Source organism: Phyllobates terribilis, unplaced genomic scaffold (genome assembly GCF_046119375.1).
Source record: "Phyllobates terribilis strain yellow unplaced genomic scaffold, ASM4611937v1 Scaffold_12__6_contigs__length_324123572, whole genome shotgun sequence".
Lineage (NCBI taxonomy): Eukaryota > Metazoa > Chordata > Amphibia > Anura > Dendrobatidae > Phyllobates > Phyllobates terribilis.
Genome location: NW_027362772.1, coordinates 291515488 through 291539120, shown reverse-complemented (window position 1 = coordinate 291539120; position 23633 = coordinate 291515488). Strand labels below are relative to the sequence as shown.

At 46.4% G+C, this 23633-nt stretch overlaps 1 protein-coding gene across 1 annotated transcript in view; it reads right to left on the bottom strand.

Annotated features, from left to right (window-relative positions):
• Positions 1 to 23633, bottom strand: part of LOC141172718 (nicotinamide N-methyltransferase-like) — a 54479-nt gene that overhangs the window by 16568 nt on the left and 14278 nt on the right. Inside the window, exon 2 of the mRNA XM_073657185.1 lies at positions 19047 to 19254. Coding sequence (XP_073513286.1) covers positions 19047 to 19254 — 208 coding nt within the window. The remainder of the gene's footprint in view (positions 1 to 19046; positions 19255 to 23633) is intronic.

Below are 23633 nucleotides of genomic sequence, written 5' to 3'. Positions count from 1 at the left end.
CCATGTAACAAAGTGATCTATTTCAGCCATAACAGCATGGATGGATATATGTGATTGAGGGATATATACTAGGACATCATCAGCAAATAGAGAGCACTTGTACTCGGTGCCTCCCACCTCAATCCACCTAATATTGGGGTTATGGCGAATTGATGAGAGCAGGTGCTCCGTCACTAGGATGTATAAGAGAGGGGACAGAGGACATCCCTGCCTTGTCCCATTGGTGATTGTGAAAGGTGATGAAAATGTTCTGATGCACCCCCTGGGCCTTGGGACACCCGGAGCCGGACCCTTTTTGGTGGATGCTGGTGGTTGTAGTCTTCGTGGCGGCGACCCGGTTCCGTGGCTCAGGGTGGTCAAACCAGTGGCGGAACTATTTATGTGGTTTTGATGTTTAAATGTCCGACTACGCCACCCGTGGATTGCGGTCAGAGTGAACCGCCGCTGCAGGGCAGACCGCTGAGGCTGGTGTTGTGGGTGCAGCAGAGCGTAGCATAACTCCCCACGGGAGGAGTATAGCCTCAGGGCAGTGTATGCGGAGGATGGGGGTGATGGTGCAGGGCAGCAGCAGTAACGACACGGAGTCAGTGATGCAGTCCAGGGCCCTTACTCACAGTTCTTATTATCCAGACCACGTCTGCAGGTAACGGCTGCCCACGTCGTACTGTGCTCACCAGGTGAGGGTCTCAGACAACTCCCAGATAACTTTGGAGCGCTTCACAGGACCCCCTTTGTGTGTCCTTTGTCTGGCCTTTCTTACCAACCCTTCTGTCCGGCTGCCTCGGGCCTCCTCTTGGTAAACTTGGCGCCAGTTTCTCTGACCCTATGTGGTGCCTTCCTAGCGGGTGTAGCGAGGGGCTGCACCACATAAAATGTCACAGCCTCCGGTTTCTAGCTGAGGGTCGTTTCCTGCCTCCACTAGTTTCGGGGACCGGTCTCCCCCTTTGGCCTAACCCCTCCACGCAGGTGGATTCGGGCGTGCGGTGGCGACTCGCCCGTCCGCACCCCTGGGATCCCTTCATTCCTTCGTTCCTGGAACCTTCTCCGCTCCTCTTCCTTCCTTCTCCCTCTTCCAGGCCTGGGCCTCTGTTACTAGGCCCGCCTCCAGAGCAGAGCTCATGCAGAGCCCCTGCTCCCTGCCACTTCTGCTCAGACTTCTCTGCACTGAACTAAGATGGTGCCCACCTTTTATACTCCCTTCTCAATGCACCCAGGAACTGCTTCCTCCCTGCTCCTGCACTACAGGGTTCCCCTTCCTCAGTGTTCCCTCCCCCCACTCCAGCCAGGGACAGGGACTGTCGTGCCCATCTCAGAGGCATATTGGTCGCCCTTCCCCACGGCAATGTGGTGTAATACATGCAGGTGTGGGGTCCTGATCCACACTCCATCCTTACCTGAGAGTGAGATATCACACCTCTGGGTGAGGTGCAATACCTCTGTAGCAACCGAGCTCTCAGGGTGCTACAATTCCATTCATCTTCAGCCTAGGTGACGTATTGTGATAAAGGGCCGTGATTTTGGCTATAAAAGGGTCCCCTAGACCCCTACCCCAAGCTTTTTAAGAGAATCATATATCGCGTGCCAGGAGACTCTATGGAATGCTTTCTCAGCATCCAACGAGAGTATCTAATTACAAATTTTTAACTGCATCTAGCCCAGGAAATACTTTGTGCCTAGTAGCAGTGTCTGCTAGTCAGCGGATTATCCCGGCTATTAAGCAAGCTACACCACCTGTAGTTTGGACACTTAATTTTTTCAAAGGAAATGCTTCGGGACCACGGGATACTCAGTGAAGAGCATCAGGAGGCACCCCAAGGCATAGGGGCTGGGACTGGCAGTAGGATGCCTTGCGGTGGACAGCCGAGCTCGATCCTTATAAAAGCTTTTTAACTGCAGCAGCTTTAGTGGACGCTACTGGAGCTGGAATTACGCGGCTGCTGGCATGAGACTTGCCCTCCAATAGATCCTTGTAAATGGATTTAAAGTGTATTCATTCAAATTAGAGAGACAATTTAAATTAAAAAGCTTAGAGCTGCCTCCATCACAGGGGGGCTCGCTCGACCCACCAGCGGACAGGCACCAGTATTGGGAGAGGGGGCTGGCCGTCAGGGTTCACCGCGGCTCTGGCACAAACCCGGAGACACGGGTTTGCCTGCCATTGGTTTTAACGGGTGTTCGACGAACCGAACCGAACTCGAACACTACGGGGGTGGCTCAACACTAGTTGGCACTGACGCCACTCCTGTCCATCAAAAACAAGGTGTACACAGGGTGGTCCAGGAATACGAACAGGTATTCAGCAAACACCCACTTGATTTTGGGAGGATTAAAGGGGTACAACGCCATACAGTCATATGAAAAAGTTTGGGCACCCCTATTAATCTTAAGCTTAATGTTTTATAAAAATTGGTGTTTTTGCAACAGCTATTTCAGTTTGATATATGTAATAACTGTTGGATACAGTAATGTTTCTTCCTTGAAATGAGGTTTATTGTACTAACAGAAAATGTGCAATCTGCATTCAAACAAAATTTGACAGGTGCATAAGTATGGGCACCTCACCAGAAAAGTGACATTAATATTTAGTAGATCCTCCTTTTGCAAAAATAACAGCCTCTAGTCGCTTCCTGTAGCTTTTAATGAGTTCCTGGATCCTGGATGAAGGTATTTTTGTCCATTCCTCTTTACAAAACAATTCCAGTTCAGTTAAGTTTGATGGTCGCCGAGCATGGACAGCCTCTTCAAATGATCCCACAGATGTTCAATGATATTCAGGTCTGGGGACTGGGATGGCCATTCCAGAACATTGTAATTGTTCCTCTGCATGAATGCCTGAGTAGATTTGGAGCGGTGTTTTGGATCATTGTCTTGCTGAAAGATCCATCCACTGCGTAACTTCAACTTTATCACTGATTCTTGAACACTATTGCCAAGAATCTGCTGATACTGAGTGGAATCCATGCGTCCCTCAACTTTAACAAGATTCCCAGTGCCGGCATTGACCACACAGCCCCAAAGCATGATGGAACCTCCACCAAATTTTACTGTGTGTAGCAAGTGTTTTTCTTGGAATGCTGTGTTTTTTTGCCACCATGCATAACGCCTTTTTGTATGACCAAACAACTCAATCTTGGTTTCATCAGTCCACAGGACCTTCTTCCAAAAAGAAATAGGCTTCTTCAAATGTGCTTTTGCATACCTCAGCCGACTCTGTTTGTGCGTACTTGCAGAAACGGCTTCTTTCGCATCACTCTCCCATACAGCTTCTCCTTGTGCAAAGTGCGTTGTATAGTTGACCGATGCACAGTGACACCATCTGCAGCAAGTTGATGCTGCAGCTCTCTGGAGGTGGTCTGAGGATTGTCCTTGACTGATCTCACCATTCTTCTTCTCTGCCTTTCTGATGTTTTTCTTGTCCTGACACTTCTGGCCTTAACAAGAACTGTCCCTATGTTCTTCCATTTCCTTACTATGTTCCTCACAGTGGAAACTGACAGGTTAAATCTCTGAGACAGCTTTTTGTATCCTTCCCCTGAACAACTATGTTGAATAATCTTTGTTTTCAGATCATTTGACAGTTGTTTTGAGGAGCCCATGATGCCACTCTTCAGAGGAGATTCAAACAGGAGAACAACTTGCAAGTGGCCACTTTAAGTAGCTTTTCTCATGATTGCATACACCTGGCTATAAAGTTCAAAGCTCAATGAGGTTACAAAACCAAAAAAAGTGCTTTAGTAAGTCAGTAAAAAGTAGGCAGGAGTATTTAAAACAAGAAAATGATAAGGGTGCCCATACTTATGCACCGGTCAAATTTTGTTTGAATGCAGATTGCACATTTTCTGTTAGCACAATAAACCTCATTTCAAGGCAGAAACATTACTGTGTCCAACAGTTATTACATATATCAAACTGAAATAGCTGTTGCAAAAACACCAATTTTTATAAAACATTAAGCTTAAGATTAATAGGGGTGCCCAAACTTTTTCATATGACTGTATATCCACAGGTGACCATCCACCCATCAAAGAACGTTACAGGCCCATACCACCAGCACACTACCAGAAAGCGAAGGAAATGTTGCATGACATGAAGAAAGCAGGGGTAATAAGAGATAGCTGTAGCCCCTGGGCAGCTCCCCTGGTCCTGGTCAGGAAAAAGGATGGAAGCATGAGGATGTGTGTAGATTGCAGACAGGTAAACCGCATAACACATAAAGATGCATACCCTTTGCCCCTTATAGAGGAATCCCTGGCTGCGCTAAAGTCAGCAAATTATTTCTCTACCCTTGATGTCACTAGTGGGTACTGGCAAGTAACAGTTGCTGAGGAGGACTGGGAGAAGACGAGAAGACGGCATACTGCGAGTTCAACAGTATGCCGTTCAGACTCTGCAACGCCCCTGGAACGTTCCAGAGATTGTTGGACTGCTGCTTGGGACACCGTAACTTCGAGACCGTGCTGCTATACCTGGATGACGTGATAGTGTACTCCAAGATGTATGAGGACCATTTGAAGCACCTGGCGGAGATATTTGAAGCATTGTCCCGGTATGGGATGAAATTGAAGCCTTCCAAGTGCCACCTGCTCAAACAGAAGGTTCAGTACCTGGGGCACATCGTCAGTCCTGAAGGAGTAGCACCAGACCCGGAGAAGGTCACTGCCATCCAGAAATGGCCTGAACCAAAGAATCTCAAGGAGGTACGCCAGTTCCTGGGACTGGTCGGGTATTACCGGAGATTTGTAAAGGACTACACCAAGAAGGCAACGCCTTTGCAAGATCTCTTGGTAGGACAGTCCCACAGAGGCAACCCCCTTCCAGTGGGGTAAAGAGCAGGCTGTGTCCTTTGAAGTGATGAAAGAGATCCTGACTGGCGAAGAAATCCTGGCCTACCCTGACTACAGCCAACCATTCCTGCTGTACACGGATGCCAGCAACAAGGGACTAGAAGCTGTGTTAAGTCAGAAGCAGTATGGCAAAGAGAAGGTGATTGCCTATGCCAGCAGGAAGCTCCGTCCTACCGAGAGGAATCCAGACAACTATAGTTCCTTCAAGTTGGAGCTCCTGGCCTTGGTCTGGGCCATCACTGAACGATTCAAGCACTACCTGGCCTCCACTAAGTTCACGGCCTATACTGACAACAACCCCTAGACACTAGTGTTGAGCCACCCCCGTAGTGTTCGAGTTCGGTTCAGTTCGTCGAACACCCATATGTTCGACGAACTGTTCGTCGAACTGTTCGATAAACACCTTCGAACACAATTAAAACCAATGGCAGGCAAACAAAAACACATAGCAACACATAGAAACACATAGAAAACACTTCAAAGGTGTCCAAAAGTTAACAAACAGCTCAGAAGACACAACTAACACATGGAAAAGTGACAAGTACATATAGTCATGCGAAAAGAAAATAGGTGGAGGAGTAAAAGGAGGGGGAGACACAGATATAGGCATGTCATGCCCTTCTAAAACCAAAAAAGTGCGAAGCCGACAAGGCCAGTCCGTTCCTGCCCGTGCGACCTCAGTGTCGCCGGGTCTGTGCCAGAGCTGCGGTGGACCCTGACGGCCAGCCCCCCTCTCCCAAAACTGGTGCCTGTCCGCTGGTGGGTCGAGCGAGCCCCCCTGCGGTGGAATCAGGTCTAAGCTTTTTCATTTAAATTGTCTCTCTAATTTGAATGAGTACACTTTAAATCCTTTTACTAGAATCTATTGGAGGGCAAGTCTGATGCCAGCAGCTGCGGGAATTCCAGCTCCAGTACTGTTCACTAAAGCTGCTGCAGTTAAAAAGCTTTTATAAGGATCGAGCTTGGTGGTCCCAGCCCCTATGCCTTGGGGTGCCTCCCGATGCTCTTCACTGAGTATCCCGGGGGCCCGAAACATTTCCTTTGAAAAAATTAAGTGTCCAAACTACAGGTGGTGTAACTTGCTTAACAGCTGGGATAATCCGCTGACTATCAGACACTGCTACTAGGCACAAAGTATTTCCTGGGCTAGATGCAGTTAAAAAATTTTAATTAGATACTCTCGTTGGATGCTGAGAAAGCATTCCATAGAGTCTCCTGGCACGCCATATATTATTCTCTTAAAAAGCATCGGGTAGGGGTCTAGGGGACCCTTTTATACCCAAAATCACGGCCCTGTATCGCAATACGTCACCTAGGCTGAAGATAAATAGAACTGTAGCACCCCGAGGGCTCGGTTGCTACAGAGGTATTGCACCTCACCCAGAGGTGTGATATCTCACTCTCAGGTAAGGATGGAGTGTGGATCAGGAACCCGACACCTGCATGCATTACACCACATTGCCGTGGGGCAGGGCGACCAATATGCCCCTGAGATGGGCACGACAGTCCCTGTCCCTTGCTGGAGTGGGGGGAGGGAACACCGAGGAAGGGGAACCCTGAAGTGCAGGAGCAGGGAGGAAGCAGTTACTGGGTGCATTGAGAAGGGAGTATAAAAGGTGGGCACCATCTTAGTTCTGTGCAGAGAAGTCTGAGCAGAAGTGACAGGGAGCAGGGGCTCTGCATGAGCTCTGCTCCGGAGGTGGGCCTAGTAACAGAGGCCCAGGCCTGGAAGAGGGAGAAGGAAGGAAGAGGAGCGGAGAAGGCTCCAGGAATGAGGAACGAAGGGATCCCAGGGGTGCGGACGGGCGAGTCGCCACCGCACGCCCGAATCCACCTGCGTGGAGGGGTCAGGCCAAAGGGGACCAGTCCCCAAAACTAGTGGAGGCGGGAAACGACCCTCAGCTATAAACCAGAGGCTGTGACATTTTATGTGGCGCAGCCCCTCGCTACACCTGCTAGGAAGGCACCACATAGGGTCAGCGAAACTGGCGCCAAGTTTACCAAGAGGAGACCCAAAGCAGCCGGACAGAAGCGTGGTCACTGGTGGGGTAAGAAAGGCCAGAGAAAGGACACACAAAGGTGGTCCTGTGAAGCGCTCCAAAGTTATCTGGGAGTTGGCCGAGCCCCTCACCTGGTGAGCACAGTACGACGTAGGCAGCCGTTATCTGCAGAAGTGGTCTGGATAATAAGAACTGTGAGTAAAGGACCTGGACTGCATCACTGACTCCGTGTCGTTACTGCTGCTGCCCTGTACCATCACCCCCATCCTCCGCATACACTGCCCTGAGGCTATACTCCTCCCGTGGGGAGTTATACTACGCTCTGCTGCACCCACAACACCAGCCTCAGCGGTCTGCCCTGCAGCGGCGGTTCACTCTGACCGCAATCCACGGGTGGCTTAGTCAGACATTTAAACATCAAAACCACATAAATAGTTCCGCCACTGGTTTGACCGCCCTGAGCCACGGAACCGAGTTGCCGCCACGGAGACTACAACCACCAGCATCCACCAAAAAGGGTCCGGCTCTGGGAATCCCAAGGCCCAGGGGTCGTGTCAGAACATTTTCATCACCTTTCATAATCACCAATGGAACAAGGCAGGGATGTCCTCTATCCCCTCTCTTATACATCCTAGTGACGGAGCACCTGCTCTCATCAATTCGCCATAACCCCAATATTAGGTGGATTGAGGTGGGAGGCACCGAGTGCAAGTGCTCTGCATTTGCTGATGATGTCCTAGTATATATCACTCAATCACATATATCCATCCCTGCTGTTATGGCTGAAATAGATCACTTTGTTACATGGTCAAATTTTAAAATCAATGCAGTGAAGTCTGAGGCCCTCGATGTTTCCCTCCCCAAATCCATACAGGATTCCATCCAGTCCAACTTTCCCTTTGCCTGGCCCTCACAGGGTATCAAATACTTAGGAATTCCTATTCATAGAGACGCCTCCTGTCTATGTTATCTTAATTTTGAGCCCTTTATTGAACAACTCCATACAGACCACGGTTGGCAAGTTAGAACTGTAAGATTCACTACGTGAACCACAGGTGTTTTGTGGAAAAGCACATGTACACTGTGCTCCTAATTATTATGCAAAAAGTGTTTAGGAGTGATAAGGTAAGAATTTTTTTGTTTGTCAGTTAAACTCATTGATCGTAATGTGTGTCAGGGCTCTTTATATCACTGTAAGCAATTGCAGACACCTGTGCTAATTAGTTTGGCAGGTGTGTCCAATGAAAGGCAAGACTACTTAAGAAGGCTGTCCCAAATTATTAAGCAGCCTACATTTTCGGCCAAAATGGGAAAGAAAAAGGATGTGTCGGCTGCTGAGAAGCAACAAATTGTGGAGTGTTTAGGTCAAGGCATGACTACAATCAACATTGCCAAGACACTTCATCCTGATCATCTCACAATCAAGAAGTATGTAGCTGATTCACAGTACACACGTGTGCGTGCTGATAAGGGAAAATTGAGGACTCTTTCCTACAGGCAATTACATCAGGTTAAAAGAGGAGCGACAAAAAAGCCTTGTCATAGCAGCAGACAAGTTTTTGAAGCTGCTGGTGCCTCCAACGTCCCCCGAACAACAAGATGCAGGGTCCTTCAGAGGTTTGCAGCTGTGCGTAAGCCATCCTGTCGACCTCCTCTATCCACTGCACACAAGCAGAAACTGCTCACCGATGAGTGCCGTGCAAAGCTCGATGGTCCAGATGGATGGAGTGGAGGATGGCTGGTTGATGGACACCCCATGAAAACACGGCTACGGCGCCAACAAGGATGAGGTGGAGTAATGTTTTGGGCTGGAATCATGGGGAGAGAGATTGTCGGCCCCTTTAGGATCCCTGAAGGGGTAAAGATGAACTCCATAATGTATGTGGAGTTTCTCAAACAGCACTTCCTGCCATGGTTCAAGAAGAAGAACCGTGTATTCCGCAGCAAGATCATTTTCATGCATGATAATGCACCGTCTCATGCTGCACATAACACATCTGCATCTCTGGCTGATATGGGCATAAAAGGGGACAAACTTATGGTGTGACCCCCATGCTCCCCTGTCCTCAACCCCATTGAGAACCTCTGGAACATTATCAAAAGGAGTGTCTATGATGGCGGGAGGCAGTTCACATCTAAGCAACAGCTCTGGGAGGGTATTCTGTCCTCATGCAAAACAATTGAAGCAGAAACCATCCAAAACCTGACAAATTCAATGAACGAGAGAGTTCAGAAGCTCCTTTCGAACAAGGGGTCCTATGTGCAAATGTTCATTAACATATTGCCTGTTGGCAAATAGAACCCCCAACTAAAGCTCTATAAAACTTAACTTTTAATAATTAAATCCTTATTATAGTAGTAATTTATATTAAAATTCCAATATAGGCGCAAGTAGTGAGGACTATCAGGATTATTCAATTGGCATAACTGTGTATCCTATAGCCATCCTATCTATTTCCATTATCATATGCTTGTGGCCGCTGACCACTTATTGCAATATTCCCTACCTGTCCTATTGTAAACTAAAATTATAGCCTCCCCGACATGTTTCGCCTAACCGGCGTCTTCAGGGGATAGAGGTTAAATGACACCCAAAATGGCCGCAAGGTAGCTTTTATCACCTCTGTTTGGGCTCTAAGCCAATGTGTATTGTTGTAGCCATGTGCCAATAGAATAGACTCCCCTATTTCCAATCATGAAGATCATATCATTATAATGTTACCTACCATTTAAATGAAGCAGATTGGTTCCTGAAACTGAGGCATTCAGGCTATTATGAGAATGCTGATATATCGCTTTAATCTCCACCAATGTGGTTCCTTCTGGCCTGAATGACAGCTTAATCCTCCAATCATTTAAATGGTAGGTAACAAATGGTAGGGCTAAAAAAGTGGTGAAATGATTCCGCAAAATTGATGTTACCAGCAGATACTGTGTTTCTGTTACGTTTTGAGTGGTGAACACACGACGGTCCCACGGTTGGCAAGTTGGAACTGTGAGATTCACTACGTGCACCACTAGTGTTTTGGGGAAAAGCACATGTAAGATTCTGCAACAGTCTCTGCTGATACTCCTGCATGCGTGCATCTCTTTCTATGACAGGAATAATTTTTGCAAATTTACTTTTGTACCGGGGATCTAACAGTGTGGCAACCCAGTAGTCAGGATTATTTCTAATTCTCACAATTCCAGGGTCATTTTGCAGGTAGTGCAGCAAGAAGGCACCCATGTGTCTTGCGCATCCAGGAGCACCAAGTCCCTGTTGTGTTGGTGGCGATTTAACAATCATGCTTCCTTCCTCTGCGCTCTCCCCCCAACCTCGCACAACAGAAATGTGATCAAGGTCTCCCTCATCTGAAGAGTCTTCCATCAGTTCGTACTCCACTTCTTCCTGGGCTCCTGCACCTTCCTCACTAGTTTGGCTGCTACCATGCGCCCTGGTAAAATCATCTCCCCCACCCTCACATGCCTGCCGCCTTGGTGCTGCCGACCGTCTGGACCTTGCAGATGTTAGCCTTTCCGCATACAACTCCTCCTCCTCTACTTCCTCCACCTCCTCTTGTGCCACCACCTGACTCCGAATTCTGTTTAACATGTGCTCCAGCATGTAACTCACCGGAATAGTCATGCTGATAATGGCATCGTCAGCACTAAACATCTTCGTCGCCATTTCAAAACTGTGCAGAAGGGTGCATAGGTCCCTGATCTGAGTCCGGGATAGTGGGCTAAAAATTGCTGGACAACCAGGTTCAACACGTGAGCCATACAAGGCACGTGTGTGACATTGCCTCGGCGAAGGGCCGCACCCAGGTTTGCAGCATTGTCGCACACGGCCTTCCCTGGTTTCAGGTCCAGTGGAGACAACCATTCATGAAACTGGGTCTCCAGAGCTGACCACAACTCCTCAGCTGTGTGACTCACATTTCCCAGACATTTCAATGTAAAAACTGCCTAATGACGTTGAGCCCTGCTGCCAGCAAAGTAAGGAGGTGTGCAGGATCCCTTCTGCGCAGTTAGAAATCTTGTGGCATGACCAGACAGGCTTTGGGTGCAGGTGGAGGATGGAGAGGAGGTTGAGGAGGCAGAAGCAGTGGAGGAACTTCGAGATAAAGAGGATTGACGCACAACTCGTGGGGACGGCAAGACTTGGACAGCAGCCCCTTGTCCTGCTGTCACCATAGTTACCCAGTGCCCAGTCAGCGACATGTAACGCCCCTGTCCATGCCTAGTTGTTCAAGTGTCTGTGGTGAAATGCACCCTGTCACACACAGAGTTTCTCAAAGAAGCGGTGATGTTGTGTGCGACATGCTGGTGGAGCGCAGGCACACCTTTCTTTGAGAAGTAGTGCCGACTGGGCATCTGGTACTGGGGCACTGCGATGGACATAAGGTCTCGAAAATCCTCTGTGTCCACCAGGTGGAAAGGCAGCATTTCTGTAGCCAAGAGCTTGCAGATGGTGAAATTCAACCTCTTAGCTTTCTCATGGCTAGGAGGAAATGGTCTTTTACTTGTCCACATCTGAGGGACCGAGGGCTGGCTGTTGTGCTTAGACGGGGTTGAGAAGGGTGTCCCCAGCAAATTGCTGGTCTGTGAGGAAGATGAAGGCGGACATGTTAGGTTGCCTTGATCCAAAGGTGGTGCTATCGATGTCGGACAGCGCTCAACACCAGCTGGTGTTTCCACCTCCAAAGAAAATGATGACCTGCCAATCACGCTGGCTGTTGCCGGTAAAGAGGTGACAGGTCTGCGTCCCAAAACAGGTGTGACTGCTGTCCCCCCAGTCACAGAGGATGAAGAGGCCGCGGATGCACAAGATGTGGCAGACGGCGGTTGGCCCGGCCGGCTAGGCCGCATTGTAGCACAGTGAGCTTCCCACTGCAACTTATGCTTCATATCCATGTGCCGGTTCATGCATGAAGTACTCAAACTATGTATTTTTTGGCCTCTACTTAGCTTTTGCTGACAAATGTTACAGATAACACGAGTTGGGTCATCTTTATCGATCTGAAAAAATGCCCAGGCTATGCAAGGCTTAGCACCCATGCGACCTGAAGAGCCACCACGACTTGTGGTCAGAGGCAGAGTTGTGTTTGAGGATGCAGTTGTTGATGTGCTTCCAGTACTACGTCTCTGTCCAGGAAGGCGCAACCTGACCTCGTCGTAACTAGCATCCTCCTCCACCTCCTCTGCTGACCTCATCTCTTGGCTGACTGTGGGTTGACAGTAAGTGGGATACCCAACCTCGTTATCATCACCCTGTGTGTTATCACACCCGTCGTCCTCAGAGCCAACCTCTTCCTGCCCTGACAAAAAACGAAAGTTGTCGCTCCAATCAGGTATTTGAGTCTCATCATCGTCTTCCTCATTGTCTCCACCAACAGGAGTTACAGTTTGGGAACGAGGGTCGACATTATGGTCAGAACCTTCTGCGTCTGGTCCTGGATCCGACTCATAAAGATTCTGGGCATCAGTGCAGATCATTTCCTCGTCTGGATTCACTGAAGCTCTGGAGCCGACCTCTGATTCCCAGATTATAGCATGAGTGAACAGCTCTGCAGACTCAACCATCTGTTCTACCCCATACTCAGACGGGCAGCTGGAGACTTGGGAGCTGTGAGGAAGCAAGTGCGATTGGGGTGACACTTCTGAGGACTGGAGCATTTGTGATGTTGAAGTTGAGGTGGAGGAGCCCACTTAAAGAAGCACTTGATATCCGTTGAAGCACCTGCTGTTTTTGTGCCTCATCTGGAATTTGTAGCGATTGGCGTGGCCGTAAGAAAGGGATCTTATCACATTGTCCGCTAAAAGAAGAAGACATCTTAGTTTAGCTGGAAGATGGTCAATCTTCTGCAGATGCTACTGTTGCTTTAACACCTACCCCATGGACACAACCTTTTTTTCCCTTCCCAACACGCCTATTCCCCTTTCCACCAGCAGCAGGCCCTTTTCTACTCATTTTGGTGGTTAACTAATTCACAACTCTGGAGTTGTTTGCACAAAAAACATTGGATGGGTACCGAGCAGAGCTGAGTGGCCAAACTGTGGTATTAGCCCAAAAGTATAGGCTGGGTTAGATGCAGATAAAAATTATTTTGAATTTGTTACCTGGTTGAGGTTATTATAGTTGGACTAATAGCACAAGTCCCACACACTGCTACAAGCCAAAATATTTTTTCAGAGCTAGATGCAGAAAAAAATTATATTGAATTTGCAACCTGGTGGAGGTTAGTATAGATAGACTAATAGAACAAGTCCCACACACTGCTACAAGCCGAAATATTTTTTCAGAGCTAGATGCAGATAAAAATTATATTGAATTTGCAACCTGGTGGAGGTTAGTATAGATGGACTAATAGAACAAGTCCCACACACTGCTACAAGCCGAAGCCCAAATATTTTTTCAGAGCTAGATGCAGAAAAAAATTATATTGAATTTTCAACCTGGTGGAGGTTAGTATAGATGGAATAATAGAACAAGTCCCACACACTGCTACAAGCCGAAGCCCAAATATTTTTTCAGAGCTAGATGCAGATAAAAATTATATTGAATTTGCAACCTGGTGACGGTTAGTATAGATGGACTAATAGAACAAGTCCCACACACTGCTACAAGCCGAAATATTTTTTCAGAGCTAGATCCAGAAAAAAATTATATTGAATTTGCAACCTGGTGGAGGTTAGTATAGATGGACTAATAGAACAAGTCCCACACACTGCTACAAGCCGAAGTATTTTTTCAGAGCTAGATACAGAAAAAAGTTATATTGAATTTGCAACCTGGTGGAGGTTAGTATAGATGGACTAATAGAACAAGTCCCACACACTGCTACAACCCGAAGCCCAAATATTTTTTCAGAGCTAGTTGCAGATAAAAATTATATTGAATTTGCAACCTGGTGGAGGTTAGTATAGATGGACTAATAGAATGATGCTATGCCCAAAAGGTTTTACTTCACTAGGTGCAGTAAAAAATTGGTATTCTATACACAGGTGGTGTAGCTTGCAACACAGATAGGCTACTCCACTGACTAACAGACACTGCAAGAGGGCAAAAAGGATTTGCTTTGCTAGATTTAGCCAAATGCTGTCAAAAAAACTTGCACAGCACTAAAACACACCTGTCTGGCAAAAAGTGATAGGAACTGATGTAACCTAGCCCTCAAAGGGACTGCAATTACAATTAGACTTTACTCCCAACCTATCTATTTAAGAGCACAGACCTGCCTGATAAAAGTGATAGGAAATGAAGTAACCTAGCCCTGAAATGGACTGCAATTACAATTAGTCTTTACTCCTAACCTATCTATTTAAGAGCACAGACCTGCCTGATAAAAGTCATAGGAAATGATGTAACCTAGTCCTTAAAAGGACTGCAATCACAACTATTCCCTACTCCCAAGCTATCTGTAGATTTGTGCGAAAATTGGCTTGAAATTAACAAAGTATGGCGCACACAGCAACAGCGGTGCCGTCTAACGCGCAGCTGCAGCAGTGAGAAAATGGTGGCGACGGAGAAAATGGCTGGGTCTTATAGGGCAAGGACATGTGACATACACTGCCAATGACACATGCCCTTGCTGGTGTGAAAAAAAGCAGTTCGCTCCGTGTGTGCGCTGCTGATAGGCTGACAGATTGCACCTCCCCACTGTAAATGCGGGAAAGAAAAAAAAAAATGAAGATCTTCATTATTTATGCAGAGATCCATCCCCTGCCCCTCCACCGCCCCACTGTACACTCAAACTGCGTATTAACATTAATTTTCAGCATTACACAGAAAAAATCCAGTTATGATTTTGGTGCACGAACAGTTATCGAACATAACCTCAAACAGCCGAATTTTTTTCAAATCGTTCGTGTTCGCCGAACGGCTCGAACACCGCCCAAAACAGCTCGAATTTCAGATTGGCGAACAGTTCGATACGAACACCGCTCATCTCTGCTTGACACATCTAGAGACTGGCAAGTTGGGAGCCATGGAACAGCATTGGATGGCCCGACCGTCAAACTATCAGTTCACCATCAAGTACCGGGCAGGCCACAAGAACACCAACGCTGATGCCCTATCCAGAATGCCTCACCAGTGGGAACTGAAGAAGAAGTGGATGACCAGGAGGAGATTGAGCTACCTGCCTTCCATAGAAATGGGATGGTCCACGAGCAGCGTACCTCCAGGAGGTATCGTGGTAAGACAGTAAACCCTTTACCTCATCACAGTTGGAAGGAGACCCAGGACAGCGACCCGGTTGTCAGCCGTATCAAAGAACTGATAACCCAGGAAGGTTCCTCCCTGGAGAAGGACGCTTCTCCACAAGCCAAGCAACTGTGGAATGAGAGAAGCCAGCTGTTCATCTATAGAGAGAAGCTGTGCCAAAGGTATGTTAACCCTAGGACCCATGAGATGGTATGGCAAATCGTAGTGCCCAGGACAGACATCCAGATGGTGTTGGAGGCCTACCACGATCAAGCAGGGCACTTTGGCTGGAAGAAGCTGGATACTCTCCTGAAGAGTCGGTTTTATTGGGTTGGAATGCGGAGCTCCATAGAGAGGTGGTTGTGGACCCTGTAGCCTCAGAAGAAAAGACTACAGCAGCCAGAAAGCACCCTTGCAGTCTATCAAGACAACCCAGCCCCTGGACATCATCGCCCTGGATCACGTCAAGCTGTCACCCAGAAGGTCGGGCTACTCTTATGCCCTGACCATGGTGGATCACTATTCCCGGTTCCTGGTGGTAGGCCCCGTCAAGGATCTGACAGCAAAAACTGCAGCAAGGACGTTTCAAGCATACTTCTGCAGGCCCAATGGATACCCGGATAAGGTGCTGACGGATCAAGGCCCTGCCTTTGAAGCCGAACTGTTCAAAGAGTTTTGCCATCTGTACGGGTGTAAGAAGATTTGGACTACCCGTACCACCCACAAACTAACGGTCTATGTGAAAAGATGAACAATATCGTCATAGACCTGCTGAAGACCTTACCTCTAGAAGAAAGGAATCAGTGGCCAGACAAACTACCTGACCTGGTAGATCTGTACAATCACATACCTGTGAGTTTCACTAATTGTACTCCAGCATACCTCATGAGAGCAAGACGCGGAAAGTTGTCCATGGACCTGGAGCTTGTAGTGGTAGAGCTGGAAGCAGACATGTCCACTGAAAACTGGGATACAACCCGACAGGAGCAGTACAAGAAAGTACAGGCCTGTGTCGAAGACAGTCTAAATAGGGTGAGAGATAAGCAGGATGCACAGTACAACAAAAGTGCACCCGCAAAACCCTTAACACCTGGAGAAGTTGTGCTGAAGCGAAAGAGAAGAAACCACAAGCTTGACGACCAGTGGGAAGGAAAGCCTTACACTGTGTTGGATTCCAGGTTCGACAATAGAAAAACCTGTCTAATCAGTAAAGATGGAGGTAAGACAGTTGCAGCAGTTTCAAGAGACCACTTGAAGTTGTGCCCAGGTCTATTGAAGCCACAGGAAGAAGTACCTCTAATAGTGACTGAAGAACCCAAAGAAGATGTACTCCATACTGTCTTTGGAGATTTCCCAGCAGATTGGCCTCAACTGGATGGAGCCGTAATAATACCTGTGATGCACTTCTACCAACAGCCAGAAGACCCTCCACTGCAAGTAAGACCTGTAAATGCCCCAGAAGAGCCTGCTCAGGAAGAATCCCCGGAAGAAGGATGACCGGTAGAAGCAGATCCAGTAGGCCCAGTAACCAGTGTACTTGCCAGTCCCATCGAGAGGTTAAGACAGTTCTACAATTTGCCCACACGTAGATCTGACAGGGTAGCCGACAGTGCAAACACAGACATCAACAACACCCCAGTACTATGTAGGTCAACACGCAGTACAAAAGGCCAGGTCCCTGTCAGGTACCAGGAATAAGTTAGAAATACCTGCAGTGTAGATAGTTGCCCAGTTGGGTATTGCCTACTGTATTGTGTATTGTGTAAACTGAAATTAAATATATGTTTTTATTTAGTTACCGGTCAGGGTATAAAGACTAGTAGGCCGAGGACTGTGAGCAGCCCAAAAACTGTTCCTGTACATAGTTGCACTCCCTGGAGTGCCCCTTAAGTGACAACGGAACAAAAACCTGTTTGGCGTGGCCGAAGACGTGGTCCAGCACCTGGATCACTTATGCCCAGTAGCCACGCCCAGGACCTACGTTGAGGGTTTTCAGGCGGGTCCCTCATGTTCCTTCATCGGTGAAATGGACACCAGTTTACGAGATTTACTGTGACCTTATTAATGTTATTATTGTTATTATAATTGTTATTGCTGTTGGTCATTGTTGTTATTGTTAACCTGTTAAAAAAATGCTTCAGTCCAGGAGTACTGAATTGTACTAGGGGGGAATGTGGCGCCTTGCTGCGCACGGGTGCCACAGAACCCAGGAAGGTGCATGGATGGACTTCTCCACAAGAGGCCCTCACACATTCACACACCTCCACCCTACCACCTCAGACCACTAGAGGGAGCCCTGATAGGGATATATATAGGGAGGGTGGAGCCAGGCAGCTCAGTTAGCTCTGTGAGAAGTGAGAAGTTAGTTCAAAGAGTGTGCTGGCACTAAGACCAGTGAAGAGACCGCACGATGGCTGCAGTGTTTAGGCGAGCCAAGGCCTACAGCACGAGTTGAAGCCTAGTGAGGGCCCTGAGTGTGGCCGAAGGCGAGAGGGAAAAGGAAGCAATGAGGGGGCAGAGGAGCGTACCAGGCTCACCCCGAACTATACACCGGACACCGGGTCCGCGCCTACAGGGACCCTTTATACCCAGTAGGGACCACCGGATACCTGGAGGACTAAAAGTCCCAGGTCGACCAACGCTGACTAATGTACCAGGGCTAGGAGTCACGGAGGCCCCAGCGTCCAGGGAGAGTAATCTCCAAGAGAAGGCACTAGCATCAGGTCAGCAGGTGCAAGAGAGAGAGACAGTAATTAGGCCAGACCTAGCTCCAGGCAGGTCAGACGCTTAGCAAGTGAAAGCAACCGATCAGGAGGCCCTATACCCACTCACTGGGGAGAGTCCAGAAATGCACCCTGTCTACCGAGTACCCTGGACCATACCTGCATCTACACTAGTAAAGGTACCGAAGCGAACCCCCGTGTGAGTGTCCATCATTTCTTCCTGAACCGCCCTGGCCGTGTCTCCCCTGTACCACCATCCATTACCCCACGCTGCCCTGAGGCCCACTCCACCTGTGGGGAGCCGTTCCATCACAAGATGCCCTATCACCTGCCTCAGAGGACTGCTCCACAGCGGTGGCTCTCTTTAGCCACATTCCACAGGTGGAGTCATGAACTTTCCAAATCTCCTATAAATAATTCCCCTTTTTGGGTGACCGCCCTGGGCCATGGGCCGGGCCAGCCACCGTGTTATCCCCCACCAGCATCCAGAGGCCCGGCTGCCGAGTACCCCACAGCCCTGGGGGTGCGTCATACATTTTCTCATATTAATCCATCAACCATTTTTCTGTTCCCTTCAGGGGAAGATGACTACCATACAAAATTGGTGTTTATTTCATTAATTATTTGGGCCAATTGGATTTTAATCAAGACTTCGAGCCCATACCACTACTGCTCGTGATTTACCTGCCTCATTTTATGTTATTTTAATTCTCTACTTTTAAACTTTATCTAATAAACCGATACTGTTTTATCCCTTTCACATTTTTTTCACTTTTATCGACCTATTTACATCCCTTGTCCTTGTCTCTTAGTGCAGCACAAATTATTACCAATACTATTTTAACCTTTTGGTACCAGTCCCGGTACCTTTGGACAAGTAGTGGCTCTTGTCCCTATTTGCTGCAGGCCTATTAGATCACCTACCAGCGCCACTGTTTTTCACCTCAATTGAATTTCTATTCCCATTAAAAGTTAAACAACAGATAGGATATCCATCCTCCTCTTCATTTATTCTCTGTGAGGCTGCTAGAAAAAGGCCAAGTATAGTGCTTGGCAGCCCAAAAGAAATAAATGGAGCATGCGCATCGCCTCATGCTAATGAGTATAAAAGTGCCCCGTTCAGCCAACCAGTACAGGTCCAAGCAGTCAGGTCTTCACTAATGAATAGGTCATCAACTATCTTTTATTTAACTGATAACTTGTTTTCACCAGAAAGCCCCTCTAAGTTTGAGCTTTAATCGATACCATCTAGTCAGTAGAATTGCCTCATTTTTCCTTTTCATCTCACCTTTCTTCTTCAATGTCAGCATGAAGTTTTGTGACATGGCCCCAACTAAATGCTCCTGTACGTGAGTCCACCCATCTTTTCAGCTCCATGATGCATCTGTCTCTGAACTTCAGCAGTATGATGTGTTTGAAAAAATCACAAGCTGCAAACAATTGATGAACCAGAGAACCAATACTGAGGTCAATCAAGACGTCTCCATTAATATGACCTGCAGAAGAAAATCCAACTATTCAAATCTGATATATTAAACTCTCATAGATGTAGAGGCATGAAGAGGTGTAGAGGCATGTAGAGGTATAGATTTAATGGTTTTTAGGGTCAAGTCCTGGTTGTAATGCATAGTCATTACCTGCCGAGTATTGGGCGAACCCTTGAGCCTGCTCCTTACCAACTTGTGCCTCACATGTACAGAGGATGTTGGTAAGGGGCTAATAAAGCCACTAAATCCAGATGACAGGTAGCACATAAGCTATATGACATGACCCAATTAAAGATATTGATACTGTATGTATGTAAAGCAAGGTTTATAACTCTTATCAGTAGACTTTACGCTAATCATTAAAGGATTTTATTACCTTAACACTAGGACTTTACTTTTTGCGCTCTTGTTTTTTTCTCCTCTTTTTCAGAGACCCTAACTTTTTTATTTTCATGTCAATATAAATATACACACGTGGTCAAAATTGTTGGTACCCCTCGTTTAATGAAAGAAATACCCACAATGGTCACAGAAATATCTTAAATCTGACAAAAGTAGTAATAAATTTAAAATCTATGAAAATGAATAAATGAAAGTCAGATGTTGCTTTTCTGCTTCCACAGAATTTAAAAAAAATTAAACTCATGAAATAGGCCTGGACAGAAATGATGAAACCCCTGAAAATAATGTGACAAAAGGGACATGCTAAATCAAGTTGTGTCCACTAATTAGCATCACAGGTGTCTACAATCTTGTAATCAGTCAGTGGGCCTGTATATAGGACTGCAGATACTCACTGTGCTGTTTGGTGACATAGTGTGTACCACACTCAACATGGACCAGGGGAAGCAAAGGAAAGAGTTGTCTCAGGAGATTAGAAAGAAAATTATAGACACGCATGTTAAAGGTAAAGGTTATAAGACCATCTCCAAGCAGCTTGATGTTCCTGTGACTACAGTTGCACATATTATTCAGAAATTTAAGATCCATGGGACTGTAGCCAACATCCCTGGAAGTGGCCCCAGGAGGAAAATTGATTACAAATCAAAGAGACAGATAATACGAATGGTAACAAAAGAGCCCAGGAAAACTTCTAAAGAGATTAAAGGTGAACGTCAAGCTCAAGGAACATCAGTGTCAGATCGCACCATCAGTTGTCGTTTGATCCAAATTGGACCTCATGGGAGACGACCAAGGAGAACATTATTGTTGAAAAAAAATCATAAAAAAGCCAGACTGAAATTTGCGAAACTACATGTTGACAAGCCATAAAGCTTCTGGGAGAATGTCCTATGGACAGATGAGACAAAAATGGAAGTTTTTGGCAAGGCACATCAGCTCTATGTTCACAGATGGAAAAATGAAGCATATCAAGAAAAGAACACTGTCCCTACTGTGAATTATGGAGGAGGCTGTGTTATGTTCTGGGGCTGCTTTGCTGCATCTGGCACAGAGTGTCTTGAATCTGTGCAGGGTACAATGAAATCTTAAGACTATCAAGGGATTCTAGAGAGAAATGTGCTGCCCAGTGTCAGAAAGCTTGGTCTCAGTCATAGGTCATGGTCTTGCAACAGGATAATGACCCAAAACACAGCTAAAAACACCCAAGAATGGCTGAGAGGAAAAAATTGGACTATTCTGAAGTGGCCTTCTATGAGCCCTGACTTAAATCCTATTGAGCATCTTTGGAAAGAGCTGAAACATGCCATCTGGAAAAGGCAATCTTCAAACACGAGACAACTGGAGCAGTTTGCTCATGAGGAGTGGGCCAAAATACCTGTCGAGAGGTGCAGAAGTCTCATTGACAGTTACAGGAATCATTTGATTGCAGTGATTGCCTCAAAAGGTTGTTCAACAAAATATTAAGTTAAGAACAACCATCATTTCTGTCCAGGCCTATTTCATGAGGTTAATTTTTTAAAAATTCTGTGGAAGCAGGAAAGCAATGTCTGACTTTCATTTGTTCATTTTCAAAGATTTTTAATTAATTATTACTTTTGTCAGATTCAAGGTATTTCTGTGACCATTGTGGGTTTTTCTTTCATTAAACAAGGGGTACCAACAATTTTGACCACGTGTGTATATATATATTAGGGTTTGCAATTTATATATTATTGGTTAAAAAAAAATTGGAGCTTTGTTTTAAAAAAAATCTTGTTTATGTCGACATTTTCTGAGACATTCTGTTACATTTTTTATATTGACGTAGCTGTGTGAGAGCTCTTTTTTGCATACTGATTTCATTGATACCATGTTGGCTTGTATATGGCACTTTGATTGTTTTTAAGTAGTTTTTAGGGAAGGACTACTTGTTTTCTTTTTCTGGCGTTTAAATACATGTATATTATGATAGCTTAAACTTTTCCAGATACGATACCTAATATATACATATATTTCATTCTATAATTTCTTTATTGTTAAATGAGGAATAATTGATAGTTTGATCTTTTATTTATTTTTTTATATTTTATAAAACACTATTTTTAATTTTCACTTTATTTTTTAGTCTTTTTATAGAACTTTACACCTAAAGAGATAATCTTTTCCTCCTTATCCCAATTGTCAATCCACTGGACCAAATATTCAGAAAGAACTTTATATCTTTAAATAAACATTTTTGTTACTTTTCTCCCAGAAACATCCAACCATTTTTGGAAACCACGAATAGTTCACGCTGTTACCAGCTTTTAAGGTAGACTATTCCATAGATTAATAGTTCTGATGTTAAACAGATTGTTGGAGAGTTGGAGATTTAAACTTTCTTTCTCGTTGTCTTTTGAGGGAGTTTTATATCAAACAGCTTTTGATCATACTTTTGGTATAGCCAATTTATGTACTTGTTAGATTTATTCCTGTCTCCTTTTATATGTCACTTCTCAAGGCTTAATAATTGTTTATTTAATTTTTTCCTCATAAGTACTAGCCTTCATGCTTCTTATCAGTTTTGTATGTTTTTTAACTCCAGGGCATCCTGAAATGCATAATCCAGATGAAGTCACAGTAACGCTTTGTAAACTCTCATTATTATGTCCCTTCCCAGAAAGTCCATGCCTCTTTTAACATATGACAATACCCTGTTGGCCTTATGAGCTGCTGATTGACATTACATGCTATTTAGTCTGTGACCTACAAGTGTATTCAGATCCTTTGTAGTGATGAGTGAACGTGCTCGCCACTACTCTGTACTCATGCGAGCATCACGGTGCTCGACAGGGCGCTCAGCAAGTATTTCCGGGTTGTTCGGGCGGGAAGTCGGGTCCCCGCCCTTCATGTTTGGCGCTGTTTAGAGAGTCAATGAACATGCAGGGATTGCGTGCCATGCACTGTAATGCCGTAGCCATGTTGGTTGTGGGCATTACAGTGATTGGCTGGCCGCACAGAGTCATCAGGTCTATATAAGACCTGGCGCTGCTATGCTCGTCAAAATCTACCCTGGAAAAAGGCAGAGTAAGGAGAGGTGTCCTTCTGATGCTGAGGATTGCGGGCCCTGGGTCAGTCAGGGTTGCCCCCTTATACTACAGCTCCTGCACCTCATCCTCCTCTTCAGCCTCTATCTCTGAAATAACCACATCAGACAGAAGCTGGAAGCACTGCAGCACTGCCTTAGCCAAGCAGCAACAGGCTGTGCTGAAGCTAATATGCTTGGGTGACAAACCGCACAACGCTGAAGATTTGTGAACAGCTCTGAAAGAGCAGGCCGATCTGTGGTTGACCCCTGCTGTCCCTACAGCCAGGCATGGTCGTGTGTGACAGTAGCTGGAACCTGGTGACGGTTCTGAGGCACATACCATGCCTGGCCCATGTGCTTAACCTTGTGGTTCAGCAGTTTCTCAAAATCTACCCGGATCTGCTTGTCAAAGTACGCCACGTGTGTGCCCACTTTAGAAAGCCAGCTACAGCTTCCACCGCCCTTGCCGTGCTTCAGCAGCATTTGCTGCTTCTAGCTTATCGACTGATCTGCGATGTCCCCATGAGTTGGAACTCTACATTGCAGATGTTGGGAAGGATTTGTGAGCAGAAGAGGGCAGTTGTTGACTATCTGAACTGAATACCGACGGCTTTGTTGATGCTGACTCCACACATAAGACCTCAGGAAAAGTAATGAGAAAGCATGCTCGTCCCTGCTCGGTACTCGCCCGAGCATCTCAGTACTCGAGATGCTCGTAGCTCGCCGCGTACTTTCGAGAAGCTCGGGCGGGAGCATGGGTTCCCGTCCTGCATGTTTGGCGCTATTTAGAGCACCAATCATGCAGGGATTGTCTGCCACTCACTGTAATGTCACAGCCATGGTGTTTGTGGCATTACAGTGATTGCCCAAATCGAGGGGAACAGTGCTCACAGTGAAACATGAAAAGCCGGCAATTCATCAGCAGCATACATCGGTACCC